At 34.6% G+C, this 26,784-nt stretch overlaps 2 protein-coding genes across 3 annotated transcripts; both read right to left on the minus strand.

The window, feature by feature from the left end:
- LOC146952297 (myosin-15-like) lies at window positions 1–21,755 on the minus strand. 2 transcript variants are annotated; one of them, XM_085700670.1, is made up of 38 exons: window positions 21,398–21,755; window positions 21,158–21,304; window positions 18,986–19,131; window positions 18,717–18,856; window positions 18,548–18,606; window positions 17,531–17,687; window positions 17,220–17,369; window positions 16,975–17,111; window positions 16,227–16,373; window positions 16,032–16,133; window positions 15,531–15,588; window positions 15,309–15,410; window positions 14,154–14,191; window positions 13,935–14,061; window positions 13,666–13,839; window positions 13,365–13,496; window positions 12,854–12,963; window positions 11,541–11,601; window positions 11,251–11,428; window positions 10,439–10,644; window positions 10,062–10,181; window positions 9,878–9,976; window positions 9,190–9,411; window positions 7,554–7,693; window positions 7,228–7,339; window positions 7,007–7,054; window positions 6,830–6,919; window positions 6,345–6,515; window positions 5,998–6,150; window positions 3,801–3,977; window positions 2,911–3,048; window positions 1,966–2,036; window positions 1,741–1,840; window positions 1,609–1,665; window positions 1,459–1,515; window positions 860–940; window positions 689–771; window positions 1–577 (listed from the first exon to the last, which is right to left on the minus strand). In XM_085700670.1, exons 3-38 carry the CDS (start codon window positions 19,014–19,016, stop codon window positions 454–456), a joined length of 4,152 nt encoding a protein of 1,383 aa, XP_085556796.1. In that variant the 5' UTR covers window positions 19,017–19,131; window positions 21,158–21,304; window positions 21,398–21,755; the 3' UTR covers window positions 1–453. The 2 variants fall into 2 exon arrangements, with proteins under 2 accessions (XP_085556796.1, XP_085556789.1); XM_085700663.1 differs by having other exon boundaries at window positions 18,717–18,873.
- Window positions 21,756–25,214: 3,459 nt separating this feature from the next.
- On the minus strand, window positions 25,215–26,382 carry LOC146952298 (uncharacterized). The gene has a single exon (XM_085700804.1). The coding sequence runs from the start codon at window positions 26,341–26,343 to the stop codon at window positions 25,333–25,335; it is 1,011 nt and encodes a 336-aa protein (XP_085556930.1). The 5' UTR covers window positions 26,344–26,382; the 3' UTR covers window positions 25,215–25,332.
- Window positions 26,383–26,784: the final 402 nt, after the last annotated feature.

A 26,784-nucleotide genomic window follows, 5' to 3' on the forward strand; every position in this document is an offset into this window, starting at 1 on the left:
TTTACAAAGGAAATGTTTTGATTAAAGACATTTATAGAATGCCTGATCTAAGTTTTCACATACAATGGACACCACAATGCTCCAGGTAAAACCAAAAATTTGAGTTCGCAAAAGCGAAATTCAATAAGAATAGTATTTACATCAATGAATGAAATTCATTTCTACTCTAGTTACAATTGCATTGCCTATGTACAACACAAACATAAAAACTACTATAAATACACCAAAGAGGACGTCAAGCTTACACCATCTTCTACTTTTCTATACATAGATTACTGGAATTTGCTGGTTTAGCTAGGTAATTTGTGGGGTAAATTACAAACCAACCAAGATCGTTACTCTTCTACCTTTGACATCATGACTAGCAACTGCACAAAGTGATAGCTGAAATCCAGAGTTGAAGTATTAATCTAAATGTCAAGCTTCAGTGACGACCAAGAAATTGTAAGTCAACTACTGCTGATGTGAATTAAGAAACTGTGCGCAAGAATATTCAGACACGAATACTGGGAGATCAATCTCGTCCAGATCTATAGGAGGGATTGCCATATCTACATCTTCGGCAGAGAAAGGAATGCTGCAACAAGAATTGATACATATTGTTATCCGCAAGCAAGGGGAACTATGAACATTGATTGGTACAACTGCAAGCAAGTTAAAAGAACTTGGATGGGAAAAAGCAGTGTACCTCAGATCATCATCTAATAGGAAAGAATTAGAGGGCATATTCTGATTGTCTTTGTTAACCATTTCCCTCATTACACTAACTACCTGTTCACCATATATGGTTCAGAACTCTAAAGAAACTACCATAGTAATTGTATTCTGAAACCTGAATCAATTAATAGACTCAACTTACCTCATTGGACACACTCTGTGTTCCATACTTGTCATCCCAGTACATAGTACTGATTCGATAGATTTGTCTGACAGTCAATGCCTGTTGAAAGAAAATCTCTAAGCCTTTTCCAATCTTATATGCTCAGGCAAATGGTATATCAAGAATAATGCAAATACAATGCAAGCAACATATTTTTTCTTTGGAGGACAAAACCAAAACCCCATGATTAACAAAATGCAAGTAATATATCAAACATACACTAAAAAGATAAAACTACAGGAGAATAACAGAGTAAAAGGAAGATCTCCAAAGTGAATCTGAACAACCATGTCAGGCATTGGTATAAACTCAATACAAGTAGCAGGAATAAGAGTTTTGGAAAAAGCAGCTATCTGATTTACGATGTTCTATCATATTAACGTACATATATAGGTTTTATAATAAACAGCTAGAATCAAACATTCATGGCCCATGATTCAGGCGATCGCAACTATGAGAAATAGGTTTAATTTATCACTACAATCTTCATAAAATGATGAAAATTACAAATCAGGAAAGTAATCGTTTTAATGCATGCTAATATGACATTGCGCGCTCTATTAATGTAATAATCATACCGGACAAAGGTCCTGTCGAATCTCTTCCAATGATTTTTTCCTCTTCTGATGTATTACCTGTATAGTTCAAACAAAGGAACACATAAATAGGAGACAGCGACTTTATTTGACAGTACTAGATGTTCAACAAAAACAAGGCAGTGTTTATACCAAGAATCCAACAGCTTGCCTTATATAATTCAGCTCATGCCAAGACATTCCTGCATACTACATTTCACAAGTACCTAGTCAAACCCATGTGATGAAAAAAATATTGAAGAAATGTTAGCAAGCTCTGTTTACCATCTCCTTTGCATTGGTTATCCATTTCTCCAGTTCTGCGAGACCAGATTTCATATATTCACCGTTGGAGAATGTGCAACATTCACGACGCAATAGAAGACTACAAAAATGATGAGAAGATAAAAAATGAAATAGAAAACTAAACAAAGAGAAATTATCTATACAACAAAGTAAATTGATGATTTGAAGCCAAAAAAACCAATTCATGAAATCATGTATTTTTACCTGTTGAAGAGTGTAATATTGATGAAGGAAAAAACTTGGGTAACAAGTTTACGAATGAAGAAGGATGGCACCTGAACATGTAAAAGTTTATGTAAGAAAAAATGTGGGGGCGGGGAAATAGATCATGGTGAATGGTTGAATTCTATACAAGTTAGTACAAGCAGATAAATCCACAACCTAGAAATTATCACTGTTTAATTGTTCTCCAAAATAAATGATTTTTTTTTTTTACCAAATGTCGCCCTAACTACAAAGCATAAAGGACAATGCATCTGATTCCATAGCCCACAAAGAGGTGTGCAATCTCACAGCTTCCCAATACACCCCCTCACACCCAACACTCTAGGGCCTAGTGCATGGATATAAATGGTACGATTCCCAATGGATAGGCTCTGATACCATATTGGTTATTTTATTAGACTTAACTCATCCTTACGAAACTGACTTATAAAGTGAGGGTGTCATTCTTTATAAACTCATTCAAACCTTATCTCTATTCTATGTGGAACATGGGTTTTTCCCAATACTAATCATCAAAAACAATAGATAGGCTTGAAGGCTTCCATCTAAAACTACATTGAAAATATTTCAGTATATATACGCCAGATGTGTGTTGTCATTTTTCAGTTTTAGCCCCAATCCTAATCGGACACAATTATCACCATTCAAAAGAAAATTAAAAATGAAATCTAAGGTAGAAGAAGCAAGTATCCATATAGATTTTATATTGATTCGGTTTCAGGCTGCAATTTATGGAGTCATAACATGAAAAAAAGAAGGAAAAGTTCATTTCCAAGATAATATGAAGTGTGCACAGTAAATATACAGTGAATTAAACTCCTATAGGTGTATGGATATAGATCACTAGATCATGATGAAAATGGACAAAAATATACAAACTGATGAACAGTAATAAAGAGACCATTGAAATATTAAGAAACATACATGATTTCCACGAAGTTTGCTCATGAGTGAATCCAAAAATTTGACAATGTTGCCCCACTGACTGCCAGATGATTGTGGAGAGAGCCCAACAGGAGATCTAGATGATTTCCCACCATGCGCCCTTCCTGTTTTGGGTGTCTAATAAAAAAAGTATATTATAAATTACAAATAATGCATGCACCAAATCACAAATGTAAACTTCAAATAAAATGTTTAATTTTTTAAATGTAAATTACCAAACCAGGGTATAGAATCTAAGTTATCATAACTGCCAGTTGTTTACATTTTAGAGTACTTATGGATTGAATTTAAGTAATTAGTGTAATTGCAAATCCTTGTGTTTATGGATCTATATATATATATATATATATATATATATATATATATATATATATATATATATATATACATACATACATACATACATACATACATACATACATACATACATACATACATACATACTCTCTAGCGTGTAATTCAAACATGCAAATTTTCTTATATGTTTTCCCGCTTTCCTCTTTCTCAACACACTGAAACTATATTTCAGCTCATGCAAAATCCACCATATAACGAACAATGTTCAATGGAAGAAATTGCTTTATTGAAAGCATATGCTACAGTGATATTACAATAATACATTCGGAAATGTCAAAGCAATTCAGACTAGTTTTGGAAATAGTGGATTAAGTCTGACTTAATTAATCCCTTTCCCTCCCAGCATAAAAACAGAATAGTGTTTTACAAACTACGTCCAAGACTGATTCACTTCTAGATCTTCTCTTGATTACAATGGAACCAAGAACTGAATCACAATGTTTGAACAATTGACAAGGTAATTTATCTACAAATAACATCTCCAAAGTATCAACTAAGAGTACAAAATTCACCTGAATACATAGTTGCAGAAGTGGAGAAAGTTCTTTTTTCAAATTATCACGTAGAAGCCCAAAAATTTTCTCAACACATGCAGTTAGTTGTTGCTTGAAAAGTATAGCTGGATATCTTGCCTCCACGTGAGACATACCATCATCATATCCAATAAACTTAAATGGAGATTTTGGTCCCTAAAAGTAACACCAAAACTACAATCAGGAGGAAGATATAATACAAGGGAGGGGAAACCAATGTCAACCAGTGTAAAATATACGAAATTTTATTAAAAAAATCAACTGTGAAAAACACAAATAAATCAATAAACCAAACTATATGGTAATACATTTAAGGAGGCCTCAACAATGATCTGTAATGCTAAAAATGATCTCCAATTTCTTCCAGTAGAAAAAACAAAGAATTATATATGTTTGTTTTCCACTTTTTTCAATATTGAAAATTGGAGAACATACCAATACCTTAAACCTTCCTGTCTGGATATCTTGGGTCCAATATGTGTGTTAGAAATGATAATTGTGGTTGATATTATCATGTAAATAGGGAAGCATCAATACTTATATTTATTTCATGAATCAGTTTATATATAGTACAGCTTTGTTGAGTAACATACATGTATTCTATCACTTGCTTTCCCATTTTCTCTCTCTAAACATGGTATCAATGCAAAATCTAGATCTATTATTGGATCACCCGTATTTATCCATGCTCTGGAGTCTGGATGACCAGCCCTCCTGGCCATATGGGATGTTGTTATAGGGTCGCTCGCATTTGTCCCTGAAATAACTTTTCCTTGTTCCAAATTTGGTGTCTTTTTTCCGGAAAAAGGAAGGAAAGAAAAGGTTTGATGTTGGTGTAGCATGTAACGCTTTGGGCCATTTGGAAGACAAGAAATGATTGGATTTTTTTGGATTCAAAATTAAGCGTGTTAGAGATTGTGGATCATATTTAACATATGTCTTGGCAATGGTTATTGGCTAGGAAGGCGGGGATACCTTGCCTTTTTTATGAATGGCTAATGCATCCAAGAGAGTGTATTTTGAGGAGTTAATTTTCTTCTCTCTACTGGGCGTGTTTTTTGCCTTCTTTATTTGGGTAGTGGTGGCCTGAGTACCCCTTATACTTTGTACCCTTTTTTGGTGGTTTGAGTACTAACTGTACTTTGTAGCTCGCTTCTTATACATAACATTGCTTTTTGCCGTTCAAAAAATAAATAAAAATTTTCCAATCCTGAGTGTGGGCAACCCGAATTTGTCCACACTCCATGTGTAATCCTGAGTGTGGGCTACCCGCATTTGTCCACACTTCATGTGTAATCCTGGCCATGAGCCAATGATAAACAAACACAAATTGTTAGGCTAGATGTCCAGTCATACCACTGCAAACAGAGAGGCTGTTTTTAGGATTTTAACAGGTTGACCTCGAGGTCACAAGGAAACAACCTTACAGTTGCACAAGGCTCATCCTCTGATGGCCGAATCATCTAAAAATCCACATGTGAGTTTGGGGTATTTTGGGGTTTTTGGGTGGAAAACAGGGTTTAAAGAAGAATATGTGTGCCTCTTCCTCATCTCTGAATGGCAAACTCATCTCTCTGTTACAGCACGGCCCCATTTGACACTTTCCAACCATGAAATGGTATTTTTCAGTTAGCACTCGCCATTTGTTTGCTAACCCACTCTCCATCCATAAACTCCAGGAAAGTGCTCTGTTTTCCCTTTTCTTCTCACTGTCCACCAGGATGATTTTGCTCTCTCCTTGACCTCTATTTTCTCTTTTCCTTTGTGTTCTGTTGTTTCTGACTAGCAGTTCAAATTTTTTCTCTTTACTGTGAGTTCTGTTTTTTTGTTTCTTTTTCTTTACCTTGTTATTCTTCTATGTGCTTTTGCTGAGTTTTGTTCAAAAGCTACCTTATCATGTGTTCAAAAAACAAAATACATAAAAGAGTGAAACAAGACTAACTTCCATTGTTCCAAGTTAAACCTCAAGTGTCTTACAGTTCACCAATCTTACCAGGCCAATTTTATAAATTGACAACAACAGCCCTCGTTTTAGACAGAACTAAATGCAACTTAGATCAAGTTGATTATCGACCACATAATCACATAATATGACTTGCATAATGGAAGAAACTAACACACACACACAGATTCACGCACATATGTGATGATGCAAATGTTCAACTAGATAACTCACATTCCCAGTTCTGCTGGTCAAGCCAGACTGTCCAGTATAACGCTGACCATTGGTAGCTAAAAAGCCATTTGAACGTAAGTTCCTCTGTAAGAGGCATAGAAGAGCAGAAGTGTTGGACAGCCAATATGGCAAGACAATATCATCTTCCCTAACCTGAAGCAGATTAACTCCAATGAATAAACCTCAAAAAATTACACAAACATGATAAGATTCAGATACAGAACTATATAAGATAAACTTTGCCAAAGAAAATTGTCAAAACTCAATTATAATTTAAATTACAAATTTAATACAAGCAACAACAATAATAAAAAGTAGAGGTTAAAAATTGAGAGCATGTCATTTACCTTTAGAGCGTCATTTATGCCTTCAATAATGTAATCAAAAATGGCTGTGCGCTCAGATTCAAAAGCATGCCAGTGAAGAAGACATTTGTATATGATACGAGCTGCAATAGGTTTACCATTTTTGAATCCCAAATTCTCTTTGATACATCTAGAGAGGAATTCATAATTGTCCTGCAAAACATATGATATCTATCAGCTTAGAGTGCATGATTACATTCAGACGTGAATAATGTGGTTCTAAATGGTCTTCTGATTCAAACAATCAACATGCAACATCCCACTGGTCTTCCATCATGAAGATAAAAAATATTCACTTCTTTTGTTCCCCTTTTCTATCATCTTAAAACTTCAATAATATATATATCGCTTCAAAAGCAAAACTGGTGACTTTAAAAAAATCTGTTATCCTTAAAAGTTTTGCTGAAGCTTGGGCAGGGAGCATGCCAAAACTATACAATTTAAAACAGAAGTGAAATAAGATCAACCTGGTGCCTATCTGCTGATGACTTAGATCGATGAGAGTCTGACATGCCTGGCGTAAAAGAGGTAGTAAGTTTTGTGGGTGTGGGTGTCTCCTGCATCAAATTAGAGCACATGAAAACAGTTATAATTGTGTTTAGCAATTATTTTTATGACAATAAAATGATAAAGTAGTAGCTTACAAATACGGGCTTTCTCTCACTGCGGGAGGCAATTGGAGTTGAGTATTTCTGTAGCAGAAAGAAATGTAAATTAACTAATAATGTCACTACAGCGCAATTGTCAACATAAGGAAGACATATCTATTAAAGATCTTATTTGTATGGAAACATGAAACACAGAAATTACAAATTAATAACAGAAAATGCAACAAAAAAAAAAAAACTATACAAATGCAACTTACTTCTGAAAAAGACTTAGCAAAACTCGGGCGAATACTCTTACGAGGAGCACTTAAGGCTTTCTGACGAAGCACGCGATTTTCATCCTCAAAACTCAATAGCTTTTCCTCAAGGCTGCATTTAATAAGTACAAGTAAAAGAGTAATTATAAAAAAAGAACATAACTTTTTAAATTAGGCAGACACAACTCATTAAAATTTATAGCAAAGCTAAAATACAACCCTAACAAGCACAAACAATAAAGAGCATAGAATGGGGTTACATGTAACACCATTCAGTAACTCAGTCATTTTTTAAGGAAGGAAGAAAAAGGGAACCGAAAAGGCACCTTTTCACATTTTGCTCGAGCTGAGAGCACTTCTGTTCAAATTCCCTCAGTTTCTCAATCGTTTCGTCTCGGCCTTTTTGAACATTTATATGCTCAAGCTCTAAAGATGAGTACTTCTTCTCAAAGGCATCCAGTGCAACCTGAAAATATAAGACAAGAAAAGCAATACAATGTATAAATTCAGAACAGAAAACAAACAAACAGGTCAGTAACATAGACTGTGTTTGGATTGGCTTATGAACAACTTATTTGGATTTATCTATAGGCATAAGCACTTGTCAACGTTTGGAAGAGCTTATGAAAAGAGCTTATAGCATGCCTACAAGTTGTTTTTAGCCCATTCCAATAAAGCTCTCTCAGGTTACTTATGAAAACAACTTACAACTTCTATGAAAACAGTTTAACCATACTTTCACTTTTAATTATAGGAATATCTTATACATAAGAGCTTATTTAAACGTTTAATTATGTTGTTTAGCCAAACATACAGATATTGAAAGATGATATGTCTCCAAACCTAAACTTTCTCCTAATGCGACAAATAGTAGTTTTAAAACACATCAGATATATGCTCTTGGAAACGGAAAAATTCTCTGATCACTATTAGAATAGGTTGTTCAGGTAACTTATCAGAGCCTTTAAAGACTATTTGGGCTTGTACATTATTCCACATTTTAAACCAAAGGATTGTCTAAGGAGCTAGGAGACAAAGCCACTTGAAATTGGAACATAAATTGATTTGATTTACTTGATAAGCTAAACCCCCAGCATAGTGTATTTATCATAAAAAGATTACAATCAAGATCCTAAATTATAGGGAAAAGAATAAAAGCTACAGTAAGAAAGATGTAAACAGGATATCTAAAACAACAGGAATAACGGAAAGCAAACCTGGGGAATATCTCAACAGCCATACATGTGTTTTCATCTAAAGGTTATTCATTACAGGCTTTAAAAAAAAATGAATGACAGACAGCATGTAGGATCTTACTATGTCCATATAAGTTCTATTCGAAGAAAAACTAATACAGCCAATAAATGCCATAAATTCTATCCATATGCAAAATCTTAGAACTTGAAGAATGCACCAAGCAATTTACATCTCGCTAAGTATCTACGTAAAATTGGTGCAAGATAATTCCACGTCACCTAGACTATTCCATGCCACCTCTTTTCTTATTCTTCACAAAGAAAAACCTAAACAGTTTCATGCCCCTTCTGCCATCAGTTAATCTGTATAAAAACGATGTTCTACCTTTTACTTTGATACTGTTGATGCATAGACATCATGCAAAAACCTAACCAGTAACTTTTCTTTGAGCCAAATCTGTAACTTAGCATAAACCTTACTCATTATAATTAGTAGTATGCTACAAACCTCTTTAATGTACTCCATTTCTATATCATATATGTTAGCAGATAGAAAACTATAAAATGTCTTACTATATCATAAAATATAGAAAGGTAAGTTCATATCATAACACAGTCACGAATGTGAAATAGTTTGTGATGGTGTGCAGAGCTTCACTTTTGATGCCATGCCATAAAACAAGATCCAAAATCCTTTCAATAGACTAATATGATGAGAGTAAAATATTTGTCAGCGGTGAAAACAATCAAGCAACTAATGAAGCACCTTTAGCATAGCATTTTCCTTTCGTAATTCAGCCACAGAAACTAGCTCTCTCTTTAAAGCAGATTTTTCTTTGGCTGACAATTCCAATTGATTTTGCAGAACAGCATTCTTGTTGCACTCATTAATCGTAGCCAATTTGGCCGCATCTAATTCAAGATTCAGAGCTTCTAACATTTTTCGAAGCATGGAATTCTCTCTTTGCTTGGCCTCATCATTAGAAACCTGCACAACAATGCAAAATCATGATAAAAAGTTCTATATATATCTACCTGTATTAAAATTATGGTGCTTTTTTCAAGATCAGACTCGACATCGCAAAGGCCTCTGCACCAGCTAATTAACTCACGGGCAGATCTAACACTAGGTTACATTTTACAAAAGTAGGTAGCAAAGAACTTGAAAGATTAAATTTTCAAGAATGTGGTACTGATGCATATCCTCATAAAATGAAATAGTTATACTAAACAACCTCATGTGACCATCGTGCCATTTAAATCATTTGAGCCCCATAGTAAAAATTAAGAAAAATGCAGGCACAGCGAGTGCTAAACTTATAAGAGAATGTTGAAGCAGCAACAACAAATCACATCCCAAAACACATTTGATGTAGGAAGACTAGATATACAGAAGTATTAAAATGCACAAGTATGCGACCCATCCATAACATCATTTCTTTTAGATGCAATACCCTTATTTTCTTTTCTAGATGCAAACGCCATGTGAGCTCTTCCAATTGCTTCTCAAGTTTAGTTTTAGCCAGACGGAGGGCACCAGATTCATTGGCCTCCTGAAGAAAGTGAACAAAAATTGAGACAAGTAGAACAACATATGTTACATTGGATCTCCTATCAAAAGGGGAAAAAAAAACTCACTTGTTTAAGTTTACGAAACTCCCTTTTTGCTTGTCTACACCGCCATAGACATTGTATTGCCACAACTGAAGCAAGATATTGCTGGAAAGCAGACCTGACCTTGTACATCCTCCAATAGGCCTATAATATCGGTGTTACATATGATCAATAAAATAATATAAAAAATCCCATCGTCCACAAGTAACCAACCATAAATGGAAAGATATTGAAAGTGAATGCAGCAGCAATTGAATGCAAATCAGTGAAGCATTGGCAACCACGATTAAAAGGATAGATACAAAATAATATCAACTTCACTGAAATGTTTAATAAGAATAGGCCATGATCTTGACAATATCAAAGTTCTAACACATACAACAATCTCTTGATAAAATTACCTGAACAGATATAGCAGCTTTGTGTTCTTTTTCATGCAAGAATCTTCGGTGAGTAATGAAACCTCGAATATGCGATTGTATGATAATAGCAGTAGAATATAGTTGCATGTATGCATGCCTTGTTAGCCTCATACGTATATACTTTTGAATGGAGATAGCTGCTGCTGTTTCCCTTTTAGCTGCATACATCTTTTGGGCAATGTATCCTACAATTACCAAAACCTATGAGGACCAGGCTGATGTAATTATAGAACTAGTGACCCTAAGTTCCCTATATTTTGAGTGCTCACAGAAACAAGTTTGAAAAAGTTGACTATTTCTAAACATGCAGCCAACCAACTAAACACAAATTCATCAATGAGTTGGCTTGCACTAAGAAACAAGTGATAAAATAAATTGACATGTTTCTGATCTTGTCATTATGGAAATAAGTAAATTCAATTTAACCATACATATATTAATCCAAGCCAAATTCAGAACTAGTTCCCCACAATTTGAAATCAAATTAATCATATGGTCTCAAGACAGTTGACCATGTGATAGGAGTATAACAGGTAAGCCAACTATTTTTCCAGGAGCAGTTGAAAGTTGTAAACTAAACATACAATTGCTGAAATTATTCCTCTGAGAAAGGAGATAACAAGTTCAAGTCATGCAATCGGTTTCTAGCTAATGCAGCACAAGGCTGCACACCATAGAGCACGATACATCTAACCCTTCCTTGTATCCCATCATGGCAGAAACTATCTATCACGAAGCCCCTCCCAATAGACAGTCATTATATAATACAACAAAAAATTAAGAAAACAAACCTCTGCAGCATGCCTGAAGGGAAACTGCAGCTGCTCTTACTGAAATGAAATGCCTGCGTGTAATAAATGTCCTCAGTTGGCACTGAATACACTTAGCAGCGTTGTCCAAAACCTCAGCACGTTTGGAGTCCAAAACGCCAATTTGACCAGCCCTGAGAAATACTTTGGTCCTGCCCAACTGAACAAGAAAGAAAAACAAAAAACAAGGATTATACCCATTAAAGTCACACTTTGATATTCCTAGTTTATGTATGGAAAAAAGCTTCATGCATGGTTCCTAAAGAGCATACCTGAAAATTCTCAAGCTTGAGCTTGTGCAAAATTTTCTCAGTTGCAGCTTTATCATCATAACTGTTAATGCAAACAATGCATTTTTTATCAAATATCGAATAGGAAGTTCATACTGTTGCATATATTCAAAAAAGAAAAAAGAAAAAAAAAAGTTGTCGTCAATGACAAGAAAAAGTAATACTACATAACAAGGCTAATAGGTTATCATGTTGAGATTCACACTGTGAACCAGAAAGCCTGTTTTGTGAATCATGAATCGAATCATTATGAATCAAAGATACAAAATCAATAAAAATATGGCATGTTTCAATAAAAACAAATAACATATGCAATCAGTTAAAACAAAAGTAACATAAGCAAAAAAAAAAAAAAAAAAAAAACATAAGTTGATTTATCATATATCAACTTCAAACGAATTCAAGTCATAAATTGGAGAGAAGCAATAACACAGCAGAGCAGCAAGTGGAAAGAGAGAAGAAATGGGTACCAAAGAGAGAGCAAGAGCTCACTGTCTTCAAAACAAGACAAAGGAGGCTAAAAATCAGAGAAGAATAAAGAAAGGAGAGCACAAAACAATGTGTAAGCAAGAAGAATAAAAAAAATTGCAATGTAGGATGGATTGGAACCAAAAACACAGTGTGCTAAGGTTGTTCTGTTTGTGAGTCTAACTTGAGTTATTTGGAAGGTATGACACTAACCGATTCTATCCCATGAAAGAAAAAAATTGGGGAAAAATCCGACTAGGCCTTTAGAAACCGAGTCATGCAACCTAGAAAACTTCTGGACTCCACCGACAATGGAATTCATACTGCACAATTCAGTGAGGCTCACGATTTGTGTGATTCAAGATTCTTGTAATGATACAGGTCCAAAAGAGATCTGTGATCCAATTTGTATCAGTTGTGTTTGATTTAATTTGAAACTGAGATACAAGTAGACATGAATCGTGAGATATTGATAAAACTGATCCTAGCAGACATATGGTATGGTTTAGTCGGCCTAGTTCGGTTGATCAAGTTTGGTCTGATTCGGTTTGGTCTAAAATGGTATGCCCCAGTCTGATCTGATTCGGCCAGTTATGGAACGTACAATCTGACCTCGTGTAGCTCCTGTAGTCCTTGACTATCACCATGTTGAAATTATAAGGTTTATATATAGAAAACTAAATAGGCAGAAAAGAAATACTCAGCATAAGATGTGATTGATACTGATATGATATAAAAAAAAGGTTCATACAACTCTAACCTAATACTTTTATTTAAACTAACAAGTAAAGTGCTAGTACTGCTAAAACCACCTTAAAATAACTCACCTTCCATCCAAAATTTCCGGGCCTATTAATCCATAGCGATCTACAAACTCTGAATACATTCTTCGAGTGGGATAACCTGCCAGACTTATCCGAACAGCTTCAAGGACGCCCTGAATAAAATAGAGATTGTGAGTAAGACTACTTGATAAATGAAAATTTACAAGAAAGTAAACTAGAAGACAGACATATGAATCGTGGATGCCTTATTTGCATGAAATTTTCAATCAAGTTCATACGGCATACGATTATTTTGGATGTCACAAGTGAAAAAACCACTAATACGGAGAAAGAGGGAAAAATAAAATGTACAGCCACTGATGACCAAAAATATATTATAAGTTGTACCGCCGCATCAAGCATCAGTGTTAAAATTGGGCAAACAAATTTCCATTTGAGTAATGTAACAATTAAGATAGCAATCAAGTTAACACCAAGTTTACTAATTAACATGTTAGCAATTACGTTACTCCGTTGGTGGGTTCAATTAAAGAGATCTATATAAGTTACTAACCCCACAGCGTAATTGGTGTATGATGCTTGCATTCTCAAACATTTGTGGTCGATTCAATGAATTTGGCTTCACACATCGTATGTAATGCGGCTCTGTTGACTTGAGGGTCTCCATGAGTGCTTGAAGTTGTTGCTGGGAATACAAAGAGACAATAACCACCCCATACCAAAATAATTAACAACATAAAACTGATGTCGAAATAATCTAGTCGTCTATAGATTCTATACAATTTGGTCATTGACTCGTTGTAATGCATCCCTTAGTCTTCAGTACAATATGAAAAGGTTGTAGATTTTCACACCTTAAATCTGGTAGCTACTGAAGAAAACTTGTATGATGATCTTGAAGATTCCTCTGGTAGCAAAGGGAAAAGACCAGAAACAAAAGGGCAATTTGAAGAAGATAATAGATTACAATGTTCTACAACAACATAGTCACGATTTTTGTCCAAAAAGGCATCTGTATGATATGTAACCTGCATGACGCAGTGAAGCGCTCTTTAAAATTTGTAAAATTATATCACAAGATTGCATGTCAAAATCAAGAAAAAGTAAAGAAACATATACTCACCTTTCCAGCATAATGAGAAATTATAAAATCTGTTTGTGAAAACCTTTCCGATGCCAACCTAGGGTGAGACCGGAAATTCTGAAACAACTTAGTAGAGAATGTTTCATGTGTTGATTTTGGAAACATGCTGCAAAAAGAAGAGATTCAGGAATAAAGTTAAATTTTCAATAGATATCAACAAATACACACCAATTAATGTTAAAAAAACTCAAACAGTACCAAGCTTCATCCAACAGAGCAATGACACCAATGGGTTTCTGCAAAAGGAAGCAAGAATAAGAAAATAATGAGTAATCGAAAATTACAGGCATACATAATACATATAAATTGAAATCAAAAGAAAACAACGACTTACACATTTGTAAGATTCATAACGTTTCAATGCACTACCAAATGAAACTATATCACTTTTTATTGCCATGATTATTGTTAGTATCTTGGTATATCTTCTAGGATAAATTTCTAATCTTAAGAGTATCTTCTAGGATTAGTTTTCATATATTTAGTTATTTATTATCATGATTTATTTCCTGATTTCTCTATTTATTTAGGATTAGAAGTCTTGTGTCTCCATAGACATGAATTAGTGTTATCTTTTGTATCAAGTTATTATCAACAATATTGAAAGTTCTTATTATTTCTCTCCTTGTTTTATCTAAAACCATAACTTCAACAACTATGATTATATGAATCCTAGATAAGCAGGTCGTGCCAATGTATTTGTAGACTAATATATCTTGAGATAGATTTAAACATAAAACCTAGGTTGTAGGATTAGACAAAAAAGTTTTGATATATTGCTGACTAGATGAGTAGATTCCTTCTTTATAAAGAACCCTTTGCACTTTCAGAACCTCTAACCTGACGTACTTGTTCACAGTTCCTCAGTCATCATTATCTCAGACCTAGATCTCCCACTTACAACAAATAAATTGATGAAGCACGGACACACATTAGGACTAGGCATGTCGCAGTATCCGACATGCATCGGTGCCCAAACTCCGATGACACGTGTCAGACAATTCAGACAAGTAAGTGTCCTAAAAAATTGTTTTTTTCTTTACTTCAACACTTATATAACACTCATACGAAGCGTGTCAAACAACTCAGTCAAATGTATGAATTTTTTTATCTGCTTCCACACACGGTAGATCAAGATTAAAGATCTCTTGAGAAATGTTGATCAACAAGGGGTTACAGAGATTAAAGTTGATTACAACGTTTTTAGCTTTTTCGATAGTAGATGGATAAATAAAGGTCAAATACTATCGTATCTTGTTTTAGAACTTTTTTTAATGAAATAAATTGCTCAAGTTAGATGCACATGTATGTATTCTGATTCTCAATTTTGATCTTTTATAAATATATAAAAACCTTTTCAATCAAATCTAGAACATCTTGGTTGTCCACAAATTCAATGTAACTCCAGTTAATTTCTTCTTTGCCATACTCCTCTTGCTCCATCTTAAATACATGCTGGAAGAAATGACGAGACATAATTTATAAAAAAAGATAGGTGAATAAACATTAGCATATCCAAAATAAGACGACATTAACTTGGTAAATGCAAATTAACTTAAAATAACATGCAGATACCTCATTAAAATGTTGCTGAAGCTTTTCATTTGCAAAATTGATACAGAATTGCTCAAAACTGTGGGAAGTGAATATTATTAGATTGAGAAAAAAAATAACCAATGTGAACAAACAGCAGCAGTGGACAAACTAAAATCTTTTTTTTTTTTTTGGTGACAACAACAAACTAAAATCTAATAATAGGAATAGCAATGGAATACGAATTAAAGTAATATATTGATCATAGATGATACTAATGAAAAGGCTGAGCGTTAAGCTCTTTCCTACCAGTGAAAGTACAAGTTTACAATACATAAAGAACACCAGAGAAGTGACAAGTACACACAAGAATAAACGCCCAACCGATGCATTGGAATGTTCCATAATGTAAAATACGGAGTGAACTTGTACTCTCCATAATCAACTAAAGTATTGCAAATAAAATAAAAGAAAATAAAAAATACTTCCAGTGACAAGTAACTGAAACCAGCTTTTGTCCTAAAATAACTGAAACCGGCTTACCTATTATCCTTAAAGCACTCAAAACCATAAATATCCAAAACTCCAATTTGCATCTGGGAATTGACATCTTGTCCGACAGACCTATTGATCTTATCAACGAGCCTGTTAGAGTAGCAACAATAAATAGAATTGTTACCCAACAATGCATAATAAAAAAACACATATTTGTAGATTTTGCAATGACCACATGTATACCAATCAAATAAACGAGCATAAACAGTTTTTGCCAAAGCATCCCGACCAGCAACCGCAGCATTACAATCAAGAGCCTTGACAATATTTCCTTCTCGAGTTTGTATTGTTCGAGTGCACAATGTTGCCAGCAGTAGGTCTACATCACACCTAGTGATGAAAAAAAATTAAGTCATTAACTTTAGCAAAGGACAAAAGTCTAATATTATGTCTAGTCATTACATCTAAAAGGAGAAACGACCAATAATCCCATTCATTTAGTACTTTTATCGTTTCTATGAAACAACAAAATGTACCAAAGAGACCAATGCTGATTATTCTGGGGTCAGCTGCTTTGGATTCTTACACGGATATCATCCAACTCTTTAGACTTAGCAATAAGACTACTATCTTTTTTAGGTCGATAGTTGGTTATGCAAAACAATATTTAGTTAGGTATTGGACTCATGCACAGATATGATCGAATTATTTGAACTTAGTTGGGTATGCATCCACGTCACTTCTTAGTTGTTGCTGTGTATAGAACTTTTTCCATCCCCTTTCTGCCAGCAAATGTTAGTTATATATTTTGTCTATATACACTACAAGGTCGTACTATCAGAAAGTATAACAGCAGCATAAATATTTTCATAAAAAATTGGTGAAAAGATATGTAATTGCATTTTGAATGCAAATGCTGATGAGGGAAATGGTTTTATATTTTATGTCATTTTAAGAAAATAAGATTCAAAACATAATCTGAATCATATACATAAAAAGATCAGCAGCCATCTGCATATGAAATCTTGATTTTTCATCCTTCGTTACTGATGAGTCGTGCTCTTTTCCAGGAGAAAATTCAACATTTCCCAAGTGCAAAATCGCAGCTAAGACACGAAATATGGCTTCCTGATGGAAGGAAGAAAGGAAAACTATAAGAGAGGGCCAGCACAAAAACTACTCATTAAATGATTAAAACATGTACGAAAGCAAGAGTGGATAAAAACAATATTACACCTGATCCTCGTGACTGATGCCTACAATATCCATTGCCCTCCTCGTCTTTATGTATTCTTCAGCATTGCTTACACCATTTAGTTCATAGATTTTACTTTGATTTAAATAGTGGAAATGACTTGGGTGTCCTAATTTATACTCCTTTGCATCCTAAAATGAGGCATTCCAATTACAAAATGCAACAATTAATACTTTGACAGTGAAATTATAAAAACCATAACCTGCACATGCACAATGCGAATTATTGCATTATGCTTCAATGTAACCCCAAAATACAAAATCAAATAAAAGCCTTCAACGAAATTGAATACCCTTTCAGAGGCGCACAACTGATAGAAGCAGTGATAATTTCTTTCCGGGTCCGTTATCTGCACAACTCGTGATCTTTCTAATAAGTAAGTTCTGATGGCAGCACCGGACATTCTACCATTTCTATCAAACTGAATTTCAACAAACTTCCCAAAACGACTGCAACCAAAAAAACACAGTAATAGGTTATGAACAATTATAATTTCAATGGCAGAGTATTTGACACTCTTATACCCTAAAAACCGTTTGCACAGAAAAGGTACTGATAAAGGACTGCACATCACCCACATATCTAAAGAAAAACGAAGTATTACATAACAAATTGAGAATTCCTCTCTGATCAATCTCCTTTAATCAGGATACTGACTAAAAATTCATGTCCACGATTTAAACATGCCTTCATCACCTTGTTTCCATAAAGGTCCTATTAAAATATAGGTTGAACCTAACTCAACCCTGCAAAATCGGCTTGTTAAGTAAATATTAAAATATAGGTTGAACCTAACTCAACCCTGCAAAATCGGCTTGTTAAGTAAAATATGTCTCCCGATTATACACATTTTCAAGTCATATCTCATCTAATGTGGGACTCTCCACACACCTACCTCTCGTAAAGAACTAAAGATTTGGAGCGTGATCCAAGTGGTCTGATAGCAGTGACCCGGTAGAATCTTGGATAAGCTCTATTATTGTCTTAAAATTTGAGTTGGGTCGAACTCAATCCTACAAGCCTGACTTGTAAAGTGAATGATGCCTCTAACTTATAAACACATTTTCAGGTCATATCTCATTCAATGTGGGACTCTTGGCAGTCTCATTACCACTTAGTATGCATTCCATGATACAAATGGTGGGATAGATAAAATGACAGCCCAAACACTAGGTATCAACTTTTTTTGTAAATTTTTTTAGGGGGGCGAGCAAATGCCAAGAAAATTGCAAAAGATGGAATCTAAGATCAAAGGCAAGTGGTAGAGTATAAAACAAGATAAACGCACAAAAACGAGAACCAAATTCACCTTGAATTGTCGTTCCTAACAGTCCTTGCATTGCCAAATGCCTCCAAAAGTGGATTTGACTGAAACAAGCAAAAGTGAAATTAGCATCCCATACTGATACTAAAAAACTGAAACTTGGCACTAAATCGATGCCTAAACCAATGAATGCTTAGGTTCGAGAGTATCTTACTTCAAGAACTTGTTGTTCGACTGTTCTATCATCACCACCGGTACGACCACCAACAAAAGTAAGATATTGCATAATCAATTTTGTAGTCTCAGTTTTTCCAGCGCCACTTTCACCGCTTACCAAGATAGATTGACTTTTACCTTCATTCATCATTGCTCTAAATCATAACCAATAAAATCTCACTAAATATGCAATATATAAAATAACAAACAGAAAATATCAACAAAAAAAATATAAATAGCACACAAATGCATTTAATGCGTACTAACCTATAAGATGCATCAGCAACAGCAAAAACATGTGGGCTAAGCTCACCCAATGGAGCTCCTTTATACTGTTCCATCATATGGTTATCATACAAATGAGGAAGCTTGGTGAAGGGATTAACGGCTATTAAAATGCTCCCTGTATATGTCTATAGCAAAGACAAATAAGTCAGGCAAAAGGCAGGAAATGACAGTCCATGTTGAAAACAAAACCATTCATATAAGCAACAACCACACATTAAAAGCAACAACCACACATTAAAACCACGTGAAATTCATCAAGTAAAATAGCCAAAAGGGAGAATAAAGTTTTAAAAGCTACTGTTTATATATTAATTAATTTAATAAATTGACATTTTTTTGACTCAATTAATTGACGCATTTTTTTTACTCAATTAATTGACGCATTTTTTTGACTCAATTAATTGACGCATTTTTTCTTTTTGACTCAATTAATTGATGCATTTGAAAATGATTCTTCCTGTCTGAACTTCCCAATCATTAATCCATGCAGTGTTGTCAATTGCGGATCACGAAAAATAGCGGTTTGCTCAAATTCCGTTATGCAACAGTACTATAGCAGCTATTTCACATTATTTGGTACTAAATAGCGTATCGCGGAACAATAGTGATTTGTTCAAATTCTACAATGCGATAACGCTATAATGTCGCTATAGCCTCTATTTAACAACATTGAACTCATGCACCCATCCAAATCTTCAGTAAAAAACCTCATAAATGAAAATAATAAAATAGTATCATACGGCCAACGTAGGTTGGTCTCGATGGTAAGAAGTTGATTCATACACCACAAGGGCGTGGGCTCAACTCCCGATGTTAACGTTAGAACCTTGTTCGTGGATAATTTGTAAGTACCTCTATAAGCATTCTCTGAGTCAGATTGCACTTGGGTGACTGTTATCGGTGACATTGTTCCTATCTCTCTCTCTCTTAATCAATTATTCTCTTTCATCAAAATAATTTATTTTAATCATTCATCGATCATTCTCTCTCATCTAAAATGCACCAATGTCACCAAAATTAATGTCACCCAAGTGAAACCCCTCTGAGTCTTGGGGTCTGCCCAGTAAGCCCCCAGACTCGACTCGCCTAAATTTTTAATTACCAAAAAAAAAAAAAGTATCATTCAGAAACTGCCAAGAAAGCATATATCAACTGTCACACAATTCGCATGGAAACTTCCATACTCCAAAAAAAAAAACAAAAAAAAAACAGTAATTCCACGCAAAAAACCAGTTTACAACAATAATGAGTTTTTTTTTAATGGCAAATGTTAGTGAGTATGTCAATTGTTTTGTTAGTATTTTTTTCTCCTTGCCAAGACTTGAACCCTGGAACTTTAACTCCTCAACTCCTTTAATCCCTTGCCACAAACCAATTGAGCTACCCAACCCCCCCGCCCCGCCCCCTACAACAATAAAGAGCTACATTTAAAATCATACAAGGCTCTGTTTGGCAATGCTAGATTTTGAGGTTAAAGCTTATATAACCCAATAAAAATCATACACGCTTTTTTTGGGTTATATAAGCTATAACCCCCAAAAAAACTTGTTTGGTAAAAAAAATCTCACGGGCTTATATTATAATTTTTCTCTCAATTTTACCCTTGTCATCTTACTTGAAAAAAATTAAATATTAACTAAACATATCTTTTTTATGTCATTTCATATTTATAAATTAGTTCAAACGCTAATTTTACCAAACACTGCAAATTCAATCAGCCCACTTAGCCAACTTATCTGTGATAGTTATAAGCCAGCTTATAAGCTCATCTGCCATAAGTTAATTTATTATCAGCTATCCACTAAAATTTTTTTCAAATAGAACCAAAATCTACAGTCATAAATAAACTCATAATTGAACAATCTACAATCAATTAACACACAAACTATGGAAATCATAGTGTCAACACGAAAACAGCAGTTTCAGATAATAAAGATTAAAGAGCTACATTGAAAATCATATAAATCTACACTCATAAATAAACTCATAACCAATCAAACACGGACACATCAGCACCGATAGAAAATTACGAAAAATTATAAAATTAAATGTATTCACACATGTCCGTGCATATCAAACACTGGACACGCCTTCCATCAGAAGTTTCGGTGGTGCAAGTGCTAGCTAAAAAACAAATTAACACAAACTCACATAGATATCATTAAGTGCGTATCTCCTCCGAATATTATACAAAACTCCCGGTTCATTCAAGTAAGTCAACCTCGTCATATCTTCAAATCCACCAAGCTCATCTTCATCCGCATCTCTCAAACACAATTTCTCCGGGGAAACAACAACCTGCACAATTCCTCCGGCACCGTCACAACTCAAATTATCAACAATTACAACCAAAACAACAACAATTCAGCATCAAACAGCAAGAAAACTCACCTTCTTGCCGGAATCAGTTACAAGATGAACGGAATTATCATCAGAATCGATTACTTCAGCAGCTACCCACGCTAGTTCCTTATCCGGAACCCAAACCGTTGAACCTTTGCGTGCATTCATCGTTGATGAAAATTGCGAAATGATGAAATTGAATTTGAAACCCTAATCTAAGGAGTTGAAGTGTTTTAGTTCCCGCGCTGTGAGAAAGTGCGTTGAGTTGAAAGTTAAAAATTGAAAATGGCGATGCTGAAGATTATTTATACCGTGGTTGGGTTGAGCAACACGTCACACAGTGTGACGAGTCCAGTTTTCGACTTTACGCTTTTTTTGAGTTTGAGTTTCAAATTTTGTGTACCGTAGAAAATTTAGCAGCCATAGATTATAGTAGTTATACAATAAATGTTGAAAAAAAGGAAGAAAATGAAAGAAAGAGAGAAATGGGAGTGTAATTGTCAACAACTACCAAAAATAACATTTTTAGTAAAATCTTTTTTTGGTAATAATAAAGGTAAACTAGGAAAAATATATTTAGTATATTAATTAATATTAAAATATAATTTTTTTTGTCAATCAACGAAGTGATGAATATCATCTGAAAACTACCCAAGAATAAAATATCTCAAGTTCGCGCCCCGTAATCGCGGGAATTATTCTGAGATTGACATTATTTTATTTGTATTTTTTGTAGTGGTCGAGGTTTGAACTTGCATATATTATGTATTGTTAAGTTTTAATCATTAATTGTATGTGTATGATAAGCTCATGAGAACATTAATTTATTTGTATGTGTATGATAATATATTTCTAATTTTTAATCATTGTATTCATTATATTATGCAACATCAAGAAGGATGGTTTTTCATAAAAAATAATAATAATAATAATAATGGTATGTGAATTTCTAGTAATTAGGCTACTTAACCCAAAAAAATATTGGCCACAACTCCTAACTCAAGTGGGAAAAATACTAAAATTGTTAAGTTTGACATTGTGATCTGGGTTCAAAATCCTCCACTTATATGCATGAGTTTTTAGCGGCTATTGTAATTTCATTTATCTACCAACAAAATTGATGTTTATCTTTATTTATCTTTATATGGTAGAATAATATTAATTATTATTTAATTATGTTTTCTTTATACCAACTTTTTTTAGGAGATGCTTTTGACCAATTTAATTAACAAGAAAAATATCCACTACGTAAATAAATTATAAAATTTGGCGTATGAGTGAAAATATTAGCTTTATTTCTTATTTTATTAATAACTATCATAAATGTTTTCTCTCAAAAAAAAACTATCATAAATGTTTATCCATCTATCATAACGACAATACTAGCTTCTTTTTTTTTTTTTTTTTTTTTACAATAGGCGAAAAGAAACCATAAAGAGAACGAAAAAAAACTATATAAAAAAAGGAAATCCTACTAACATCAGCTAGCAGGAGTAGATTAATTTCGGTTGAAGGAACTGTAGTAGAATGATAGGTCTCATAGCTACCACCTCCAAAAGCTTAGCAAGATAGTTGGCGCAAACATTTCCCTCCCGAAGAGTGTGATGCATGTGAATGTGTCAGTCCTTGGAAATGAGCTCATTTGAATTATAAATGATTTATGCGCAGTGATGTCAAACATTGACAGGTTTAGATATAAACTTGATTGCTATCTTTGAGTTAGAATAACAGCACAACTATGAAATATCAAACTCCCAGGCCATACGTAACCCATGATAAACTACTAATAACTCTGCATGGAGGATGTTAGAGAAACCTATATTTCCAGCAAATCCATGGATCCAAGCACTGTAACACCCCGTTTTCCCAACATGAAAATTTCATTTAAAATCAGAGTATTTTGATTACAACGGAATGTCACATACTTCAATTAAATCATAAAATGGATAATAATAATTATCCTTCAAATTCAACATCATGAAAAATCTTAAACTATTGCAGCGGAAAATAGTTCAACATTTAAAAGTCTTGGCACGCAGGCCTTATTGAAAAATCTCATAAATTAGTTCATAAAAGAGACACGTAAGGAATAGAAGTAAAAGCAAGCCCCCATCCCGTTACGTATCAGAGCACCTAGACACCAACTGAGAGTCCACTCATGAACGCCTCTAATCTTTATTACCTGCACATTACCCACGGTCGAGGCAACATATACGCAGAAGGGGTGAGATTTCATAATCAATACATTAAGCATATAATCCAATAAAATGCATTTAACAACTTAAACATTAATAACATATCAACAATTAACAATTAGCATAATTTTTCATTACATAACAAATACAATCATCAATACCATTACTAATTCTCATCACAAATCATAATCAACTTAACACTCAACTTGACGACACAACTCATCCTTGACCATGCAACTCTATCAACTCGACAACATCTTGACAACTTAAACATCATGAACCTCTTGATATGCAAATGCATTTGGTACCAATACAGAGCATCAAGCTCCCAACCAACTTATATGAGCGTAATTAGGCTCTTCAGGGCATCAAGCCCCCAACATAGTGAGCAAAAGCTCCAGGGCATCAAGCCCTCACCAATCATGTGAATGACTAAGCATTCCAGGGCATCAAGCCCTCAACCAACTTATATGAGTATGCAATGGACTCAACTTCCAACAACTTAGACAACGACGTGTACAACTCATACGACTCATAATCATGGACAACTTCTTAAATTCCAACAACATAGACCGACTCATGCAACCTCAAGACACTATCAGTCGACAACAGAAAACAGCAGCAACATACAACAATTAACAACGCTTGAATGTGTTAACATTCACATAAGGAATTAATTACATCAATATAAATATCATAAAACATCATTATAGCATTCATGCAGCAACACTTCTAATTTTCAGTCACCATAACAGACTTCTGGAGCTTATGAAAGCATCCTAAACAGCTCTCTAACTTACTTCTAAGGTCATCTCAAGACTACACGTGCGAAAGGATCGCATCGGGACAATTTTGGGCAACTAACAGCTTAACTCGCAGTGGCGAGTAACTTCACTCGCACTGGCGAGCAAAGTGTGCATTCTGGGTTCCTACGTATTTACTCGCAGTGGCGAGTTATTCTGCTCGCAGTTGCGAGCTCACAGGTCACTCGCAGTTGCGAGTTGCATTGCTCGCAGTTGCGAGTTCTGGGTTCTAGCTCGCAGATGCGAGTGTTCTTGCTCGCAGGTGCGAGCGATGAATGTCAGTACGGCCAGAAACCTAAAAATCACAACTTTTCACCTATATTCATGATTCCTTCATCCAAATGGCATCTAATTATCATCTTAAGTCATATCTAAGGTCTGTATACTAATTTTGCATCAATCTAACATCTGTTCTTGATTTATTCATCAAAATTGATCCTAAACCTAATTCTCAATTCTCACCAAAACTTAACCTAATCATGCTAAATTCATCCTATAGAATTATACCCTTAATAATATTGAAAATTAGTCTCACCCTTACCTGGTTATGATGAAATCGCAGCTCTCCCTCTGGTTCTCCTCTTTTCTGACTTTTCTCCCTTTTTCTCCAAAAACGTACGTATTCTGTTTTCTAACTTTTGTTGTCTATTTATCTCTCCTAATTACTCTTATCACTACTAATTGCTCATCTCACAACACAGCCCAATTTTTAATATTTTTATTTTATTTATCAAATCTTATTTTATTTAATAATAAAATAAGTCATAACAACATAACAACTTCACCACAACAAAATATCCCTCATAATTCAGTTATAAATCATATAACCCATTCAACTTCATAAATCATAAAATTCACACATATCAGTCATGAAAATCACGTAAATCATATATATAAATATATTTTTAAATAATCGAATAATTAAGACGGGCGTTACAACTCTCCCCAACTTATAGAATTTTCGTCCTCGAAAATTTACCTCAGATCAACGATCCTCACCCTCCGTCTGAGTACCAGATAAAGCAAACACCTTCCCACTAGCTTGAGCCTTCTTAGGTTTCTTGCACTGTGAACCCATGTGACCTTCTTCATTGCAATTAAAACACACCACATCATCATGCTTACACTCTATAATAGTATGTCCCTTTCTACCACAACGAAAGCATCGTTTCACCTCTCCAGTACAAGCATTACGCTTATGGCCCTTCTCACCACATGTGTAGCAAACAACCTCAGCATTAGTATCTTTCCTTCCCGGTTTCCTTTCATCATTCACCCTTTGACTATCCTTATCAGCAGGGGCATTGTAAGGCTTATAACGATTTTGTTGGTTCTTACTCTTCCGCTCATTCCTGATCTTGTAATGGGTTATAGTATCTTCTTCATAAATTCTGCAACTGCTCACCAGCTCGGAAAAATTACGGATCTGCTGATATCCAATGGCCCGCTTGATCTCAGGACGTAAGCCATTCTCAAACTTAATACACTTAGAAAATTCAGCAGTCTCAGCAGTGTAGTGTGGATAAAACTTAGCTAATTCCACGAACTTAGCAGCATACTCAGTCACCAACATTTCACCTTGCTTCAACTCAAGAAACTCAATCTCTTTCTTCCCGCGAACATCCTCCGGAAAGTACCTGTTTAGGAACTCCCTCCTAAACACAGCCCAAGTAACGACCGTATCATCTTGCTCTAAGTTAGGTAGAAGACTAACCCACCAGTCATCAGCTTCCTCAGATAGCATGTGCGTACCAAAACGCACCTTCTGATCATCAGTACATTGCATAACTCTGAAAATTCTTTCAACCTCCTTGAGCCACGTCTGTGCTCCATCAGGGTCGTACCTTCCTTTGAAAGTAGGAGGATGATTCCTCACAAAAGTCTCCAACATTCTCACATCAGCATTAACACCAGCACCAGCATTTGGTTGTTGTCCTATAGCTTGGGCCACGGCTTCCAAGGCAGCAGCCATCGCAGCATCATTTCTTCCAGCCATTCTAGTTCTCTTATAACAGATAAGATTTGCAGCTTCCAGTTTTCTTCATTGCGCAACACACAACAATTAGAATAACACAATAAGGATATCCTAACTGTTAAAACGACACAACTTGACTCACTACTTGGCCGGACGGACCGACCTGCTCTGATACCAATTGTAACACCCCGTTTTCCCAACATGAAAATTTCATTTAAAATCAGAGTATTTTGATTACAACGGAATGTCACATACTTCAATTAAATCATAAAATGGATAATAATAATTATCCTTCAAATTCAACATCATGAAAAATCTTAAACTATTGCAGCGGAAAATAGTTCAACATTTAAAAGTCTTGGCACGCAGGCCTTATTGAAAAATCTCATAAATTAGTTCATAAAAGAGACACGTAAGGAATAGAAGTAAAAGCAAGCCCCCATCCCGTTACGTATCAGAGCA

Source organism: Medicago sativa, chromosome 1, assembly GCF_051527215.1.
Source record: "Medicago sativa cultivar Bolivia chromosome 1, Bolivia_mono, whole genome shotgun sequence".
Lineage (NCBI taxonomy): Eukaryota > Viridiplantae > Streptophyta > Magnoliopsida > Fabales > Fabaceae > Medicago > Medicago sativa.